Source organism: Sinocyclocheilus grahami, unplaced genomic scaffold (genome assembly GCF_001515645.1).
Source record: "Sinocyclocheilus grahami isolate Dianchi unplaced genomic scaffold, SAMN03320097.WGS_v1.1 scaffold152.1, whole genome shotgun sequence".
In the NCBI taxonomy this organism is placed as follows: domain Eukaryota; kingdom Metazoa; phylum Chordata; class Actinopteri; order Cypriniformes; family Cyprinidae; genus Sinocyclocheilus; species Sinocyclocheilus grahami.
This window is the reverse complement of record NW_015505331.1, coordinates 315,731-332,762: the sequence shown is the minus strand read 5'-3', so window position 1 is coordinate 332,762 and position 17,032 is coordinate 315,731. Positions and strand designations below refer to the sequence as shown.

At 37.7% G+C, this 17,032-nt stretch overlaps 3 protein-coding genes across 7 annotated transcripts in view; 1 reads left to right on the top strand and 2 right to left on the bottom strand.

Annotated features, from left to right (window-relative positions):
* LOC107592389 (gap junction beta-1 protein-like) overlaps positions 1–1,666 on the bottom strand; it is a 5,660-nt gene extending 3,994 nt beyond the window's left edge. Inside the window, exons 1-2 of one of the 3 annotated variants that reach the window (XM_016281887.1) lie at positions 1,584–1,666; positions 691–781 (exon numbers count right to left, since the gene is read on the bottom strand). The gene's annotated coding sequence lies outside the window, so the exon portion shown is untranslated. Of the gene's footprint in view, positions 1–314; positions 337–555; positions 782–1,583 lie in introns of those variants that run through there. The other 2 variants (XM_016281886.1, XM_016281888.1) reach the window with 2 other exon arrangements.
* An 83-nt stretch (positions 1,667–1,749) lies between these two features.
* LOC107592277 (myotubularin-related protein 2) lies at positions 1,750–12,202 on the top strand. The gene is made up of 16 exons (XM_016281709.1): positions 1,750–1,919; positions 2,403–2,463; positions 2,576–2,599; positions 2,681–2,744; positions 2,833–2,927; positions 3,016–3,120; positions 6,641–6,745; positions 6,883–6,966; positions 7,426–7,575; positions 7,681–7,869; positions 7,949–8,134; positions 8,227–8,433; positions 10,008–10,100; positions 10,209–10,322; positions 10,587–10,763; positions 11,606–12,202. The coding sequence occupies exons 1-16, from the start codon at positions 1,876–1,878 to the stop codon at positions 11,768–11,770; spliced, it is 1,863 nt and encodes a 620-aa protein (XP_016137195.1). The 5' UTR covers positions 1,750–1,875; the 3' UTR covers positions 11,771–12,202.
* Positions 12,203–13,176: 974 nt separating this feature from the next.
* Positions 13,177–17,032, bottom strand: part of LOC107592273 (histone acetyltransferase KAT5-like) — a 6,721-nt gene continuing 2,865 nt past the window's right edge. For 2 of the 3 annotated variants that reach the window (XM_016281702.1, XM_016281704.1), the window contains 8 exons: positions 16,200–16,262; positions 15,670–15,918; positions 15,237–15,326; positions 14,840–14,980; positions 14,571–14,664; positions 14,252–14,411; positions 14,085–14,166; positions 13,177–13,947 (listed from right to left, as the gene is read on the bottom strand). In XM_016281702.1, coding sequence (XP_016137188.1) covers positions 13,813–13,947; positions 14,085–14,166; positions 14,252–14,411; positions 14,571–14,664; positions 14,840–14,980; positions 15,237–15,326; positions 15,670–15,918; positions 16,200–16,262 — 1,014 coding nt within the window. In that variant the 3' untranslated portion in view covers positions 13,177–13,812. The remainder of the gene's footprint in view (positions 13,948–14,084; positions 14,167–14,251; positions 14,412–14,570; positions 14,665–14,839; positions 14,981–15,236; positions 15,327–15,669; positions 15,919–16,199; positions 16,263–17,032) is intronic. The other variant, XM_016281703.1, reaches the window with a different exon arrangement.

Below are 17,032 nucleotides of genomic sequence, written 5' to 3'. Positions count from 1 at the left end.
TTATACACAGATATATATATATATATATATATATATATATATATATATATATATATATATATATACACACACAATTTTTTATAGTATATAATAAAAATAAAATGTTTTTTGGGGTTTTGTTTTTGCAGAAGTGCCAAAGAACCTTTTTTTTCTTAGTATAAAATGTTGTTTTTTTAATCTAAAGATCCTTTTTGGACTGTGAAGAACCTTTTGTGCAATGGAAAGGCTCCTTAAGCGTTAAAGGTTTTTCTCTTCATGGAACCATCAATGCCAATAAGGAAACTTTGTTTTTAACAGTGTAGAAATAAACATACATGTACATCAGAACTCCACTAAAGTGCCTCAATTCTCGAGATACTGCAGAACATTTTCACTTCAAATACAGATATTTAGTTCAACCATATCAATGGGTGTTTCACTGCTGACCTGACTGATTTGGTAGTTTGTTGATTAATGAGTTGCTGGATTGAACACGGTTGGTAGTTGATTATGACAGGGTTTAATTGGTAGGTTTAGTACTATGTTTGATATGGTTGGTATTTGGCTGATGTTTACCTGCGGTTGGTGAGGTCCCTGAGCAGAAGAAGAGGTTGAAGTTGCACAGGAAAGGGTTGATGTTTCCCTAGTGCAGGTCATGGCGCAGTACCGGAGCTTTGCATTGCTAATCACCCGTGTCACGCTGTTACTCACCCCACTACAAACGTCTGCACACAAAAGATGCTTGTGCTGCCGGTCCTTAACCATTCAGATCAGATCCAAGGCACACACCCACCAGCAGACACTGTGACGCAAATTATGTACAAACGCATTTACACATGAACGTACACCAACTCACATACACAACCTTGTACATAGCTTTGCTTACACACATTCATAGTCATGTACAAACATGACAGTTTAAACACACACACTGTACATTGATACAGTCTCTGTATGCACAAATTTGTATACAACAAAACCGTTTTTAGATAAATGAATTATATTAAAGCACTGAAGTCAAACAGCAGCTTCAAAAGAAATGATCATATTCGTCCAAATGGTTCCTTATTATCCATGAAAAAAATAGCATTTATTAATTGCGCTTTCCTTTTGAGGCGGTAAGTGGCACATATAAGAATGTAGAAAAAATGAAAAAAAAATAATAACCAGACTTTAAGACTTTACTTGTCAAAAAATTCTAATGTCTATCTTTACTCCATTTTCTCCTTTATTTGCTGTTGCCTCATCCTGAATATCAGATTGTACAGTCAAACTTGTCCTTCTTTATTTTTCAATAACCAGTAGTTATTAAATCTGTTAAAAGTGAATTTCGTCAGTGTTATATCTATCAGCTAACACATATACATTTTAAAAATAATTTTGGACCAATGCTGTATTAATATGAAGCTTTTAACATTCATATTTAATCAAAATAAAAGGCATTTCATTCATTAATTTTTATTAACCCTAATCTCAACATCCTTTAATATTAATTAAGACATTGTTTAGTCCCTTTATAAACCATTTTATTTAACTAACCTTTTCGTGAAAAATATAAGAAAGCAAATAAAGAAAGTTTTCTAATACAGAGGACATTCTTTTACCTTTCTTTGCTGTTGTTGTTTATAGGCTAATGCACATATATTTACTTTGTGTTCATTCTGGTGTTTGTGTCTCATATCGTTTAATCTGGCTTGAATCTGCCCCCACAAACTCACGGCCACAAACGCCCAATGAGCGAGCGCGCACTATTAGCCCCACCTAGAGGAATTCTGGGAAGACATGGCAGCTTCCGCTGTTTGTGTTCACTGAGTTTCCGCATAGAACAGTCACTAAATTAACAGAGTTAAGTTAACTTCACGACTTTATAAGTGTCGCGGTTCGGCCCGGTTCGGGATGGAGAAGAGCGGCAGTGTGGACAGTGTGGAGTCGCTGTGCAGGTACCAAAAGAAAACACAAACACACTCTCTCACGCATATGCATTACTGAATGAATGTTTACAATACTTAATTTCGCAAACGCGCTATATGAAAGACGTTCCCGGACGTTTATATAATATTTTTGAAGCTTTCTGTGAGGAGTGCTGAATCTATGTATGATTATTTCTCTGTCAGACGGGATAGCCGTTATTTACTCAACATTATTTTGTTCCAAACCCATATGACTGACTTTCTTTCGTTATTGTGTTGTACATTAAAGGAGATGTTAGGCAGAATGACACGACTCATTTTTACTGTAAAGGCTGTCAGTCTCTAACATTCTGTACTATATGTTCCATGGATGAAATAAAGACATACAGGTTTGGAGCAACATGAGGATCAGTAATTGATGACAGAATGTTCATTTCTGAGAAAGCTGTTTCTTTAATGCGTAAAGCTCATAGGTGTGCTTTAATCCATCTTCTTCCTCTAATATGCTTTCAGCTCTACCACAACGCGCTCAGACCGCTCAAGTGGCACCAGAGTTTCAGACACAGAGCTGCGGGTCAGTCAGGACCAAAGTCCAACCCAGCACTTCTTATTCTGATCTTAAAACTGTTGTATGTTCTGAACTGTTTTTATAACTAAACCTCATCTGTTTTTTTTCTTCCTTACAGAGTAAAGGCAGGGCAATCGAAAAGGTATTACAGTGTAAATGTGAGTGTAGAACTTGGAACAAGTCTCAGTTCCTGTGCATTGATCTCATGTTCTTCTGTGTGCAGGTCTACAAAGACACCAGTAAAGGCGAACTTCCTCTTCTGCCAGAGGAACTGGTTCAGGATTCCGGTATTTGTAGTATTATATTATATTGACTTCTGTACATCATCTATTCTGATGGTTTTAAAGTATGTGTTTATTGTGTGTGTGTCCACAGCTAAAGATGTGACTTATATTTGTCCATTCGTTGGGCCTGTTAGAGGATCTCTGACTGTCACTAACTATAGACTTTTCTTCAGATGCACTGACAGGGTAAGAGCCATGCGCTCATGCTGTTTCTGTATGACTGTTGGAGAGAATTTCTAAACTAAAGACTTCAATCACCTTATTTGTTGTCTAGGAGCCAGTGTTTGGACTAGATCTACCACTTGGAGTTTTGAGCAGAGTCGAGAAGATTGGAGCAGCAACTAGCAGAGGAGATGTCTCATACGGCCTCGCCTGCAAGGTTTTAAATTATTATTTTTTTTAAATATAAAATGTTGTTATTGTGAAGACAACTATATTTATTTATATATGTGTGTGAATATATATATATATATATATATATATATTTTTTTTTAAATTTATTTAAATCATTAATTTAAATTAAGCTGGAATATAATTAGTAGATGAAAAATTTAAAAAATGTTAGAACTTAACTGAACTTAAGTACTAAAATTAAATAAAAAAAGAAAGCTAAACAGAAATATGAAAAACTAATAAAAATGACAAACGCGCAACAAAATAATACAAACTTTACTTTACTTTACATTCTTTATTAATCCTTCACGGGACGTTGTTACAATAGCAGCAGTCACGTTCAGACCTTACACACAGACAACAACAATCTATCTACCTGTGTGTGTCTACATTCCTAAAATCAAACAAAAGATATTTACATAAAACATGCTACACTCCAAAATATATTAACAAAAACAAACTATTCCCAAAACTGATAATACAACAACAAATAACATTTAAACAAAAAACACTATAATACACTATAATAATAATACAAAAAATACAATTATAAAAACAATAAAGTTGAAACACAAAAACAAATAAATAAAAAGTATTATTAAATATAACCAAGACAAAGATACACACAGTTATTGCACATTAAAAAACCTAATGGCAGCAGGCAGGAATGACTTACGATGCCGTTCAGTCTTGCATTTTGGTAGAATCACCCTGCCACTGAAAGTGCTGTACTGAAACACTTTTAAGGCATGTAGTGGGTGCATGTCATTGTTCATAATAGCTTTTATTTTTCTCAGCATCCTCACCTTCGCCACCTGTTCTACTCAATCCTGTGTGATGCCAATGATGGAGCTTGCCTTTTTAATCCGTTTATTTAGTCTGTTCCTCTCTGATGTATGTGCTCCCACCCTCCAGCACACCACCCTAAAGAAGATAGCACTGGCCACAGCAGTCTTATAGAAGGTGCACAGCAGAGGTTGACAAATATTAAAAGATCACAGCCTTCTTAAAAAGTACAGCCTCCATGTGGCTCGACCAGTCCAGTTTGTTAACCAGCTGTACTCTGACATACTTATCGTTGGAAATGAGATCCACATCCGTTCACAGAATGGAAACTTGATCTAGTTTGAGCCCCGTCCTCCTAAAGTCAATGACCATTTCTTTGGTCTTAGAGATGTTAAGCCTCAGGGGATTATTATTACACCAGACCACATAGTCCCTAATTGTACTCCTGTATTCTTCCTCACAACCATCCCTATTACAGCCCACAACAGCTGATTCATCCTAATATTTCTGAAGAAAACAGGTTTTAGGGTTGTATTGAAAGTCAGATGTATACAGACTAAACAGAAAAGGAGACAGAACGGTTCCCTGTGGGGCCCCTGTACACAGTACAGTACTTCGCACATACTTTGGTCTGGCAGTTAAATAGACAATCACCCAGGAAACATGCTGCAACTCCACCTGCACCTCCTCCTCATCTTCTCACCCAGCAAGTTCGGCTGGATGGTGTTGAATGCACTCGAGAAATCAAAGAACATAATTCTTACAATTGCACTAGGGTTATCCAGATGTGAATAGACCCTCTGAATCATGTAGATGAGAGCATCGTCCATACTGATATTAGGCAAGTATGCAGACTGTAGAGGGTCAGTGAATGTACACACTTTGGGCCTGATGTAGGAGAAGACCAGTTTCTCGAGTGTCTTCATTATGTGAGAGGTGAGTGCGATGGGTCTGTAATCCTTGAGGTCTGTTGGATGTTTCCATTTGGGAACGAGGACCAGGCACTATGTTTTCCACAAAGAAGGAATCCTCTGCAACCGCAGGCTCAGATTGAACAGATGAGAGAAAATTTCACACAGCTGACTGGAGCAGGCTTTTAGAAGTTAATTCCATCAGTCCCAGCCACCTTTCCTTGCTTTAGTCTGTCCAGTTCCCTCTAAACCTGGAGAGAGGTGAATATTAAAGGTGCAGCTGGTGGTGAGATGGTGAGGGGGGAAACATTAACCACCGGCGCCAGATGGGAAGTGGTGGGAAAGTCAAATCTGTTGAAAAACATATTTAGATCATCAACAAGGACTTGGTCTCCAATGAGCAGTGATTCCCCCTTTTGCTCAAGGCCCATGGTTTTTCTCATTCCAGCCCAGACCTGTTTCGCCCCGTCCTGCTCCAACTGTTGTTCCAGTTTATATACTATAGATTTGCTTCCCTTTCTTAATTTTTACCTTCAATTCGCTTTGCATTTCCTTTGCTTTAACCATGTCCCCAGTCCTGAAGGCCTTTTCCTTCAGATTTAACAGTGCTTTCAGGCTTCTGGTTACCCACGGTTTATTACTGGAATAACACCGAATCACTCAGCTGGGTGTATAGATATCTGTACAAAACTTGATGTATTCTGTGACACAGTCAGTAAGACCATCAATATCATCCCCATAGGACTCTCAGAAGGCATCCCAGTCAGTTTTTTTCCAGGCAACCGTGCAAAGATTCTATGGATTCATGGGACCAGCATTCTACTGTTCTGGTGGTGACAGGCATTCTTTTCACAACAGGAGTATAAGTAGGGGATAGATAAGCTAGTCTGTGGTCAGAAAACTTGAGTGGTGGCAGGGCAGAGCATTTATAGGCTTCTTTAACATTAGAATATAAGAGATCAAGTGTTTTGTTTTCTCTTGTAGGGCAGTCAATGAAGTGTTTAAACGTGGGCAGAAAGTTGGAGAAGGAGGCATGGTTAAAATCACCGGATATAAAAATGAAAGAGTCTGGATATTTAGCTTGTAATCTCGTAACAGCAGTCTGCAACAAATCACAGGCTGTTTCTGCATGGAAAGATTGAGGAATGTAAACAACAATAGTAATCACAACAGAGAACTCCCTCGGTAAATAATACCGTGTCAGACTAACTGCTAAGAGTTCAGTGTCCTTGTTGCATATTTGTTCCTTAATAGTAATGTGTCCAGGGTTACACCACTTGTTATTTATGATAAAAGCAAGCCCCCTGCTTCTTCGCTTACTGGTAACTTTGGTGTCCCTGTCTGCATAAATTGTCCGGAAGCCATTGATACTTCTGATGGAATCGAGAATACAGTCTCTCAGCCACGTTTCACAAAAACACAAAAAGCTGCTCTCCCGGTATACTTTCTGATTCCTGACAATGGCCTCAAGTTCCTCCATCTTATTATTTAAACTTAAACTATAATTTAAATTAAAACTATATAATATTAATAATATGTTGTTATTGTAGTATTTTTATTTTACTTTAATTTTTATACTTTAACTTTTCATTTTATAGTTTTAGTAATTTTGCTATGTGCTTTTGTCATTTTATGTATGTGAACATCTGGCACATATGAAAATACATTGCTAAAAATAAAATATAATAGATTTGTGGAGGGGCCATTGAAGATGTAGGCAGGACATGAAATTGAGCAGCAGAATAAACCCTTACGGTTTATTTTATTTTTGTTTTTTGCAAATTTGCTTAATGTATATATGGCTTGTAGGATATGAGGAATCTACGTTTTGTGCACAAGGAGCCTGAGGACTCACTAAAGAAATCAGTGTTTGAGGTTCTGATGAAGTTTGCTTTTCCAGTGTCAAACAACATGGTGAGAAACATAAATAGACAGAGTGTATATTAACTCGGCATAAAAATATAATTTATATACCTAATTTAACTGATATATCCTCAGCCTAAAATTAATTTGTATCACTCACTATGTCTCCTCCCCTTCTCTTTGTCTAGTCTCTCTTTGCATTTGAGTATAAACAGGTGTTTCCTGAGAATGGATGGAGGGTGTATGATCCCCTGGCTGAATACAAGAGACAGGTACAGTGTGTGTTTATTCATTTGTTTGTTTTTGAGTTACAAGGTGATAATATACAGTCATCTGATATTTATTGCAAAATAAATCCTTTTAGGGTAATCAGGACTCCAATGTGAAGCACAGGTGTCTTTTATTACCCTGAAGGGGTTTTATTATTCAACAAATTCATTATGAATGTTTAATTTTATTACCTAGTATTTATATAATAATAAATGTATTATTAAAAAAATAATAGAATCATTTAAATATTAACAATTTTATTATTTGAAAAGAATTAGACTGGATATAGTGTTACAAGAGAGGATATAGTTTTTCTGGGACAACAATCATTTAAACAGTTTAGCATCATTTTACAAATTGCATTTTACTTAAATGCAGAATGCTGTTATTAGCTACTAAGAATCGAGTATCTGTAGTCATGTTTTAAATACGTGTGTGTGTGTGTGTGTGTGTGTGTGTAGGGTCTTCCAAAAGAGAGCTGGAGGATCTCCAAAGTAAATGATCACTATGAGCTATGTGATTCATACCCAGCAGCTCTAGTTGTCCCAGTAACCATTACTGATGAGGAACTGCGACGTATCTCCAGCTTTAGAGCCAAAGGACGCATTCCGGTCAGTGTCATGAGATGTTTCTGAATCATCACACGTCATTCTGTGTGTGCACAATTATTCGTCCTCGGACCTCACCACTGAAGCTATTGGCTTTCCCTGGTTTAGGTGCTATCATGGATTCACCCAGAGAGCCAGGCCGCAGTGGTTCGTGCCAGTCAACCGATGGTGGGCCAGAACGGTCGCCGCTGCAAAGAAGATGAAAAGCTCCTTCAGGCCATTATGGATGCAAATGCCCAATCACACAAAATTTTCATATTTGATGCCAGACCAAGTGTGAATGCTGCAGCTAACAAGGTAAACATGCACTTTCTTTTCAAGTGTCTGTTTTAAATGAAAGGGAAACTTTGAAAGCCTGTGTCCGTGTGTATTTTAGATGAAAGGAGGTGGATATGAGAGTGAAGATGCTTATCAGAATGCTGAACTGGTGTTTCTGGATATTCACAACATTCATGTAATGCGTGAGTCTCAACGGAAACTGAAGGAGGTTGTCTATCCCAACATTGAGGACTCTCATTGGCTTTCCAATCTCGAGTCCACCCACTGGCTGGAGCATATTAAGGTGAGACATTAATCACCTTTCTCGAATGTTAAGAAACATGATGATAATGAAGTTGGCACTGATTGTGTGGTGTGTGTGTGTGTGTGTGATAGTTGATTCTGGCAGGAGCTTTAAGGATAGCTGATAAGGTGGAGTCTGGGAAAACCTCAGTGGTGGTTCATTGCAGTGACGGCTGGGACAGAACTCCTCAGCTGACCTCACTGGCCCTGATAATGCTGGACTCTCACTACAGAACCATACGAGGCTTTCAGATACTGCTGGAAAAAGAGTGGCTCAGCTTCGGTCACCGCTTCCAACAGGTCAGTCATCCAGTTGTAGTCTACGTGATACAGCAACAAGCAGGACTGTAACGGGATAAAAGGTTTGCTGTATCCCAACTTGCTTATTTGTTAACTCATTCACTATTCCCTATAATAATGACAGCTTTATAGTGTCATATATAAGTGCACTGTGTCTACACTGGGCACATACCATTATATTGATAGATCAGGCCTGGCTCTACGGGGGTGCTAAGCACCCTCAAACGAAATCAATAGCACCATCAGTTAATGCTGTAATAATGGCGTTTCATTGCAGATTTGACAAACTATCCAGTGCTTTATGGTTTGCGCTCTGGAGGTCGGTTTCTATTTCAACATCTTTTGCAGCATTGAGCAATGTAGCCAATCACAGACATATTTGTTGATTTCTGGAACCCAACAGCCAATCAGAGGCATTTAAGTTAGAATCCACTCACCGCTCAAATCACCACAGTTTTTTGTTCAGGTGTTGCGTTCAGCACGAATCATCTCATTATAACAAAGTGTAGACTCGATGTAAATAAGAGATTCATTATGCAGCGTAGATAACGTCATTGATTATAACATAACTTTGTGAGAATGCGATGAACAAAGATGAGTGACAGCTTTTAGTGATTATAAAGGGAACGCTATTGCGCCGTTGCAATGGACTGAGAAAATAATTTATATATATATATATATATATACACAGTATATACACAGTGGTGTGAAAAAGTGTTGGCCCCCTTCCTGATTTCTTATTTTTTTGTTTAATGTTTCAGATCATCAAACAAATTTAAATAGACGCCTGTGATAGATGGCCAATTTCTTTATTTCATGTGCTGCACAGCTACTCTAGAAACTAATTTTAGCCTTTCTAATGGAAATACAATTTTCATTCAAATATCATATATGTGTGAATAATATGCTATTATTTAGTCCTATAGAATATGTAATATCTAGTTATACACTTAACTTTTAACCATTTATAAAGTTACAAAAACATATGTACACTATCATTCAAAATTTAGGGTCAGTATGATTTTCTTTGTAAAGAAATTAATACTTTTATTCAGAAGGGATGCGTTAAATTTATCAAAAGTGACCGTAAAGGCATTTATAAAATTACAAAAGATTTGTTTCAAGTAAATGCTGTTCTTTTTTTTACTTAATATTCATCATTCTATATTAATCAAAGAATCCTAAAAAAAACTCACATTTCCACAAAATTATTAATAAGCAAAAATTTTTTTCAACATTTATAATCATTAGAAGTGTTACTTGAGCTCCAATTCAACATATTAGAATTTTTTTTGATCATGTGACACTGACAGCTTGAGTAATGGCTGATGAAAATTCAGCTTTACCATCACAGGAATAAATTATATTTGAACATATTTTAAAATACAAATAAATAAATGCAGCCTTGGTGAGCATAAGAGACCTCTTTTAAAAATATTTAAAAAATCTTACTGACTGAATAATGTAATACAGCAGTGTCAAATATTGGATTCTTGGAGTTATTATATCATGTTTTGCAGTTATTTTAAGTCAATTTGTTCATTATGAATAAATGATTATTTTTGTGAATATAGAGAGTGGGTCATGGTGATAAGAATCACACAGATGCAGATCGCTCTCCGATCTTCCTGCAGTTCATTGACTGTGTCTGGCAGATGACAAGACAGGTGAGTGCAAAACACCCCAGAGTTACCAGAGCAACACCTGCCTGTGTCTTCAGTGTATTTTCTATGTCTGTCTGTGTCTGTATAAGGAATAAATATGTCTGTTTGTAGTTTCCTGCAGCTTTCGAATTCAATGAGTATTTCCTCATAACAATACTGGATCAACTCTACAGCTGCCTTTTTGGCACGTTTCTGTGTAACAGTGAGCAGCAAAGACTCAAAGAGGTAAGAGAGAGAATGGCCATGGGCATAAATGTTTGTACACTTTGTATGCATCTCATTTGCACAGTAAGTTTGAAAATTAAAGTTTAAAAATTAGTCTTTAATGGATCAGAATGTAATTTGGCTGATGCTTTTAATCTAAAGCAACTTACAGTAAATCATCCTTTGTCATTATGTTAAATTACAAATTCGTGTGAGACTTGTTTATTTATAAGATGCTTATATGAGTATGTGTAGGTCTAAGGGACTGTCTGTTTTTGTGTTTAGGAAGTCCCGAAGCACACTGTGTCTTTATGGTCATTTGTGAACAGTCAGCTAGAGGAGTTTGTGAATCCACTGTACGTACATTATCCCTCCCATGTGCTCTTCCCCACCGTCGGTATACGACACCTCCAGCTCTGGGTCACCTACTACATACGCTGGAATCCTCGCATGCGACCACAGGTACACTCCAGGTTTTAATGGATGTGTAGGTGTGGAAATTGTCAGGTTTATTATCTGACTCTGCTAGCTAAAGTTTGCTCACATTCGTCTGATATTTAAAAGACATTTCATTTGGGCTTTTCACACTGCACTTAAACCCCAGGTTATTGTCATTCTAAACCCTGCGGGTAAAGTTTTGTTTCACACTTGTAATTTAGAAGCGGGGTTAGCACCTCTTTTACCCAGAGTTGTGAAACCCTGCTTGAACATTCATGGAAACACAGAGAGTTGTATAAACAGTTTTCAGCGTTTGAGAGGAAAAATGTTGAATGGTGATGGAAAACGTGAACTGGAATGAAGAAGAGACGCTTTAATTCTTGCCTTTAAAGTCCACCCGAAAAGTCAGTTCAGGAAAAACTAGACCGTATTGGACTGCATTTGTCCAATCAATGCCACTGACACCACAAATAAGAACGCTGACATGGGGTTTAGGAATGTACAGTGTCAACTTGTGAATACCCAGGATTAATGGTTAACCCAATGAAAAATATGAGCAATGTAAAACTTCAATCATGGTAACCCAGAATTACTTTTAACCAGGGTTTAGAATGACACAGGGTTAACTTTTTCAAATGTGAAAAGCCCTGTTGTGTACTGAGGTTGTTACTAAAAAAAAAAAAGTATCTATAGAGTTTTATTTTTTTTTTGGTGAATAAATATTACCTAAGCGCATAATTAGTGATGTAATTATATTATCCATCAACTAAACATCTGACATTTTAGTTATCATTTTAAGAACTTATGAGGCTTGTGCTGTCTATGTTTTGTTTGAAAGTCTCAGTTTGATGAACAATGTGTTTTAGGAGCCTGTCCATCAGCGCTACAAAGAGTTGCTAGCAAAACGGGCAGAGCTTCAGAAGAGGGTGGAAGAGCTGCAGCGCGAGGCAGCCAATCGTACGGCCTCGTCATCCTCTGAGAGGGCAGGGTCTCCTACACGCTCCATCACACCTGTGCAAACTTTCGTATAAGTGCTTGACAGCTTTAAGGAATGTAGATCCCCACACACAGTGTGAGCGTGTCACATGGTTCTCATGTTACTTGCAGTGATGCACAACTGATGTAAATTCACACAGTAACATTCACCTCACTGCTACCAGCTGGCTGGATGGATGGAAGAAGCTTTTAATCACTAAAACTGTTTGATACTAGTATTATATTAATACATTTATTAAGACTATTGAAGCATTAATACATATTAGAAACATTAGGGCTTGTACTCTATGAGCTGTATGTAGTAGAACTCTGTGACTGAGCATAACATGACCAAAGTATTGTTATGTCACTGGGATCCTACCTGCATCATCTTGATGCAGAGAGAAGTTGAGGCCGGTTTTTTCCAAAAGGTTCTGGCTGCAGACTTGCGCTTGCACTCTCATACTTGCACTCTCAGACACTTGCTAGCGACATCACTTGCAGTCTTTATTTTTTTTATTTTATTCTATTTATTTATTCTTTTTGTTTGAATCTCTCAACATTTTACAACAGTAGCCAGGTGGTGAAGACAAGACAAAAGAAACTAAATTACGAAGTCACTTGCAAGCTTCACTTGCACTCTCCGATACCTGCGACGTCACTTGCAATCGACACAAAATCGTGCGTTTTGCCAATGGAGACAAGACGCTGTGGTGGTGATTAAACCATTAAAACTAATTTTGTACCGTAACGTACAGGGTCCTGCAAGCCATCTGTAGGAGAAAAAGACAAGACCCGCAAATCCGTGGCCACAGAACAGCAGAATATGAATCTCTCGCTAAGCGTTTTCCTCCTGTAGAAAAACATAAACACTTAATGTATTAATGTATTAAGTATGCTAGTAATGTATTAAGATGCTATTAAAATATAAAATTCAATATACAGTTTATTAATATAATGAATATGTATATAGTATTTTCCTCCCACACCACAAAACGTGGCATAATGGACTAAGATGATAAAGACCAAAATCAATGCTCTTCATTATTAAAATATAGCCTACATAACTAATATACAGGTGAGCCCAGAATAAACGCAACACGCATTGCGTTCATATTCTGCTGTTCTGTAGCCATGGATTTGCGGGTCTTGTCTTTTTCTTGCAGGACCCTGTACGTTATAGTATAAAATTAGTTTTGATCACCACAGCTTCTTGTCTCCATTGGTAACACGCACGATTTGTGTCGATTGCAAGTGACATTGCAGGAAGCTGCGATTGCAAGCGACATTGTAAGTTAGTTTCTTTTTTCTTGTCTTCACCACCTGGCTACTGTTGTAAAATTTTGAGAGATTCAAACAAAAAGTAATCAATAAATAGAACAAAATAAAAAAGACTGCAAGTGACTTCGCTAGTGGAAGCGCAAGTGTCTGAGAGTGCAAGTCTGAGAGTGCAAGTGCAAGGCTGCAGCCAGACCCTTCTCGTTTTTTCAGCCTCAGGGTTTTGCGTAGACTTGTCTTTACTTGAAATTCCAAACTTTCTTGCACTCGTTTAAAATGACTATGTAATGTACTATGTAATCATGTTATAGAATATGCTCTATAATCTAACTTTTGCTTATACATTAACATTGTTGACAAATAAAGTGTTGACACTAAATCAGTTGGGAGTCGTCCACAGCAATAAAACATCTGCAGTACCTGGACCTAGCTAATAGATGGTGTTTCATTCATGTAGGGATGTTGACATTTAGTATGTGTAGTTGTACAGTCTGAGTATAGTAGGATACAACATGTAATTGAATATTGGGAATGTTAAATACATGTAATGCATCACATACTTCAAAAAAAATGCACAAAGCTGAGCTACAATCTTTTAATCTATAGTGACTGAGAAAACGTCTTAATAACCCCAAACAGTACAAACAGACTGTTTATTTACACATCACATTCAGTTACATTTTTGAAATGGCTCAAAATATTGGCGAACAAGTGCTTGATATAAAAACCATAAAAGTACATAAATACAAGACTATTTACAGTATTTATGTTGGCTTTAATTGCTCTCTGTAGCTGTGAGCTAGCAGCCCTCCTCTGAACTTCACCACTTGCCCCTCTTGCTCCAGTCTTTAGGAGTGAAATGCAGGCATTTGGGATCAATGCGGAGGTGGCGTTTCTGCATGGCACGCTCGTGACCTTCCACTATATCCTCAGACAAGGTGAGGATATATTGACCCTGCAATGGAGAAGAGCAAAATCAATCTAAGGAAAGAATATGACTAATGTTGTCTGACTTTCAACCGCAAAATAATTCAGTTTGAGAGCTTAAATAAAGAAAGGTGCATTCTGCTTTCACTGAAAGTGATTTTTTACCTTATAATAATTGATGAGGTTGAGGTATTGAAGAGTTGATATCACATCCTCTTTCTTGACACTTGTGATCTCGCTAATTTCACTAAAAACAACAAAGGCAAGAACACTGCTAGAAAACTGTGCCTACAAAGTATTTCCTTAGTACAATAAAAACAGTGGGCACATACTTGATGGTGATCTGTGGCCGCTCTCCATTCTCTGATTTGAGGTCCATGAGTATCTCCAGAATGGTCTGGGACCAGTATGAACGGTAGGAGAGCAGGCCCAAATCAGACAGAGGTTTCTCTGGGGTGCCTGTCTTTCCTTCCACCTTTGAGAGCTCATAACCTTGGAGACAAGATGTGACGTGAAACAAGGGCCACAGCATTCAGGGCTTATTATATTAAATAACATTGTGGCATAAATTATTGACTGAAAATCTGAAAATTGAGCAAAAATACTGCCTAACTCAATTTAACTAGTCCTGAGAACTGTAAAATTACTCACTGAACTCGATTAGTAGTTTGCCATAGCCTCTTCTCTGATAAGGTGGTAAGGTCAGGATACAGGCCACATTATAGTCTTCTGTTGATTCCTTCTCCTTTAATGAAAGAGAGAAAAAAGACATTTAATATAGTGGCCTCAAAGACTATTTGGACACTTTAGAGACTATCAAACCAAGAGGCGTTATTTTTTTTAGGAAATATAGTACACGCAAATGTTTGAAGGATTAAAAAGCATTAAAAAAAACAGATGCCAGCAGATAAAGAATATACCTTTGAGAAGTAGCCAACGATATGGAAACCCTTAGAGTCATACTCCGTCATAACATAGAAGAGGAAAGGATCGGTGTCGTAGTACAGGGTCTTATGGTCCAGGAAGCATTTGGCCAGTAAGCACAAATTTTGGGAATATGCCTGTGCAGTGAAAGAGCATCAAAGATTTAAAAGACCATCAAGAGACCACAAAGATGTATAGTACGTGCAACAACAGGCGCACTGGACCCTATTAGTGCAAGTAAAACAAAAAAAGTGTCCAAATAGCAACATTTAAATATTCTTTATTAAGTTTAGCCACTTTAACAACATAGTTTTTTAAATGTTATTTATTAAATTATTTGTGTCAAATCACTAATCCAAACTCTAATTTTGTCATCTGCCTCTTATTACACACCTTGTTTTTTCTGCCATCTATTTCGAAAAAGGAGATGGTTCCTTTGCGGTAGATCTCATTTCCTGGTGGATGCCGAAGGTTGCATTTCGTCTTTAAAAGTTACAGGAGTAATAATTGTATTAAATGTAATACCAATTATACACAAAATATGTGTAACTATAACATGTTTTTAAGGATGTAGTCACATTTACCATTGCAAATTTTCAATAGGAATCCGTGCAATCAAGAGTTCTGCATGAGGGTGAAAATGTTCCCAAGCAGATTTTGCTGGTGTTCAAGTTGGTCACACAAATTCACTGCGGTGACCAAATTAAATGTGACTTCAGTGTGTGATGTGCCTCATGCATAGCTTTACTACTGACAATGGACAATGCCTGTTTAATTTTGCTTATGTGACCACACCTTAAGCCTAAAGTCTTCAAACTAGTCTTACCAGGTGTCTTTGAAGACATTTGAGGCTCTTGAGGTATTTGAGACAGAATTCACAGAGGTAGAGAATGAGCAGAGAGGTGAGCTCCTGTGGGTATGGAGAGAAGTACCAAGGCTTCAGTCTGTGCCGGCCCAGCTCAATACAGTCTATGTTCTTCATTCGCGTCACAATGTCATCATGACTGCGGTCTGACACCAAACTACCAGTCATGCGCGGGGCAGATGGGATTCCATCTGAACTGTCCTGAGAGTCCTGAGATAAGAGAGTAGAGTCGGCGAGAATAATATGAACCATCAAAACATGTGAATGTTCTTCATATTTAAAAACATGTTTGTGGGTTTCATGTAAACGTTTTTTTTTAATGGCAGGTTTACCTGATTTCTTTCCAAAAATATTATGTATTCAGTGCAATGAACTCTATTATTTCATTTACAGAATCCTATCTAGAACCTGATTCTTTAACAGCCATAAGCCTCCATTCTGACAAGACACTCAAACCAAAGCAAAAGCAATGGGAAGTAAAGGAGCCGGACCTCTCCTGGCAGCAAATAGATGGTGGAGCAGCGAGGGCTGTTATTCTGGAACATCTTTACCATCTAGAAAAACACAAGGGGTTGCAAATCTTTGGGAAATTTGAATGGAGGAAGGTAAGTCATAGTAGAGCAGAAAGCAGAATTCCATTGGAAAACATCTGTTTTTTTGGTTGGTCATTTAGTTTTGGTTGGAACGCAGTTCTCACTCTGCTCACTAGTAGTCAGTGTTGGTTTCTAATATAACTGTTTGCATAGCACAGAACTTGTATAACACAATATTTCACCTATATACACTGAACAAAAATATAAACACAACACTTTTATTTTTGCCCCCATTTTTCATGAGCTGAACTCAATGATCTAAGACTTTTTCTATGTACACAAAAGGCCTATTTCCCTCAAATATTGTTAAAAAATCTGTCTAAATCTGTGTTAGTGAGCACTTCTCCTTTGCCGAGATAATCCATCCACCTCACAGGTGTGGCATATCAAGATGCTGATTAGACAGCATGATTATTGCACAGGTGTGCCTTAGGCTGGCCACAATAAAAGGCCACTCTAAAATGTGCAGTTTTATCACACAGCACAATGCCACAGATGTCGCAAGTTTTGAGGGAGCGTGCAATTGGCATGCTGACTGCAGGAATGTCCACCAGAGCTGTTGCCCGTGAATTGAATGTTCATTTCTCTACCATAAGCCATCTCCAAAGGCATTTCAGAGAATTTGTCAGTACATCCAACCGGACTCACAACCGCAGACCATGTGTAACCACACCAGCCCAGAACCTCCACATCCAGCATCTTCACCTCCAAGATCATCTGAGACCAGCCAC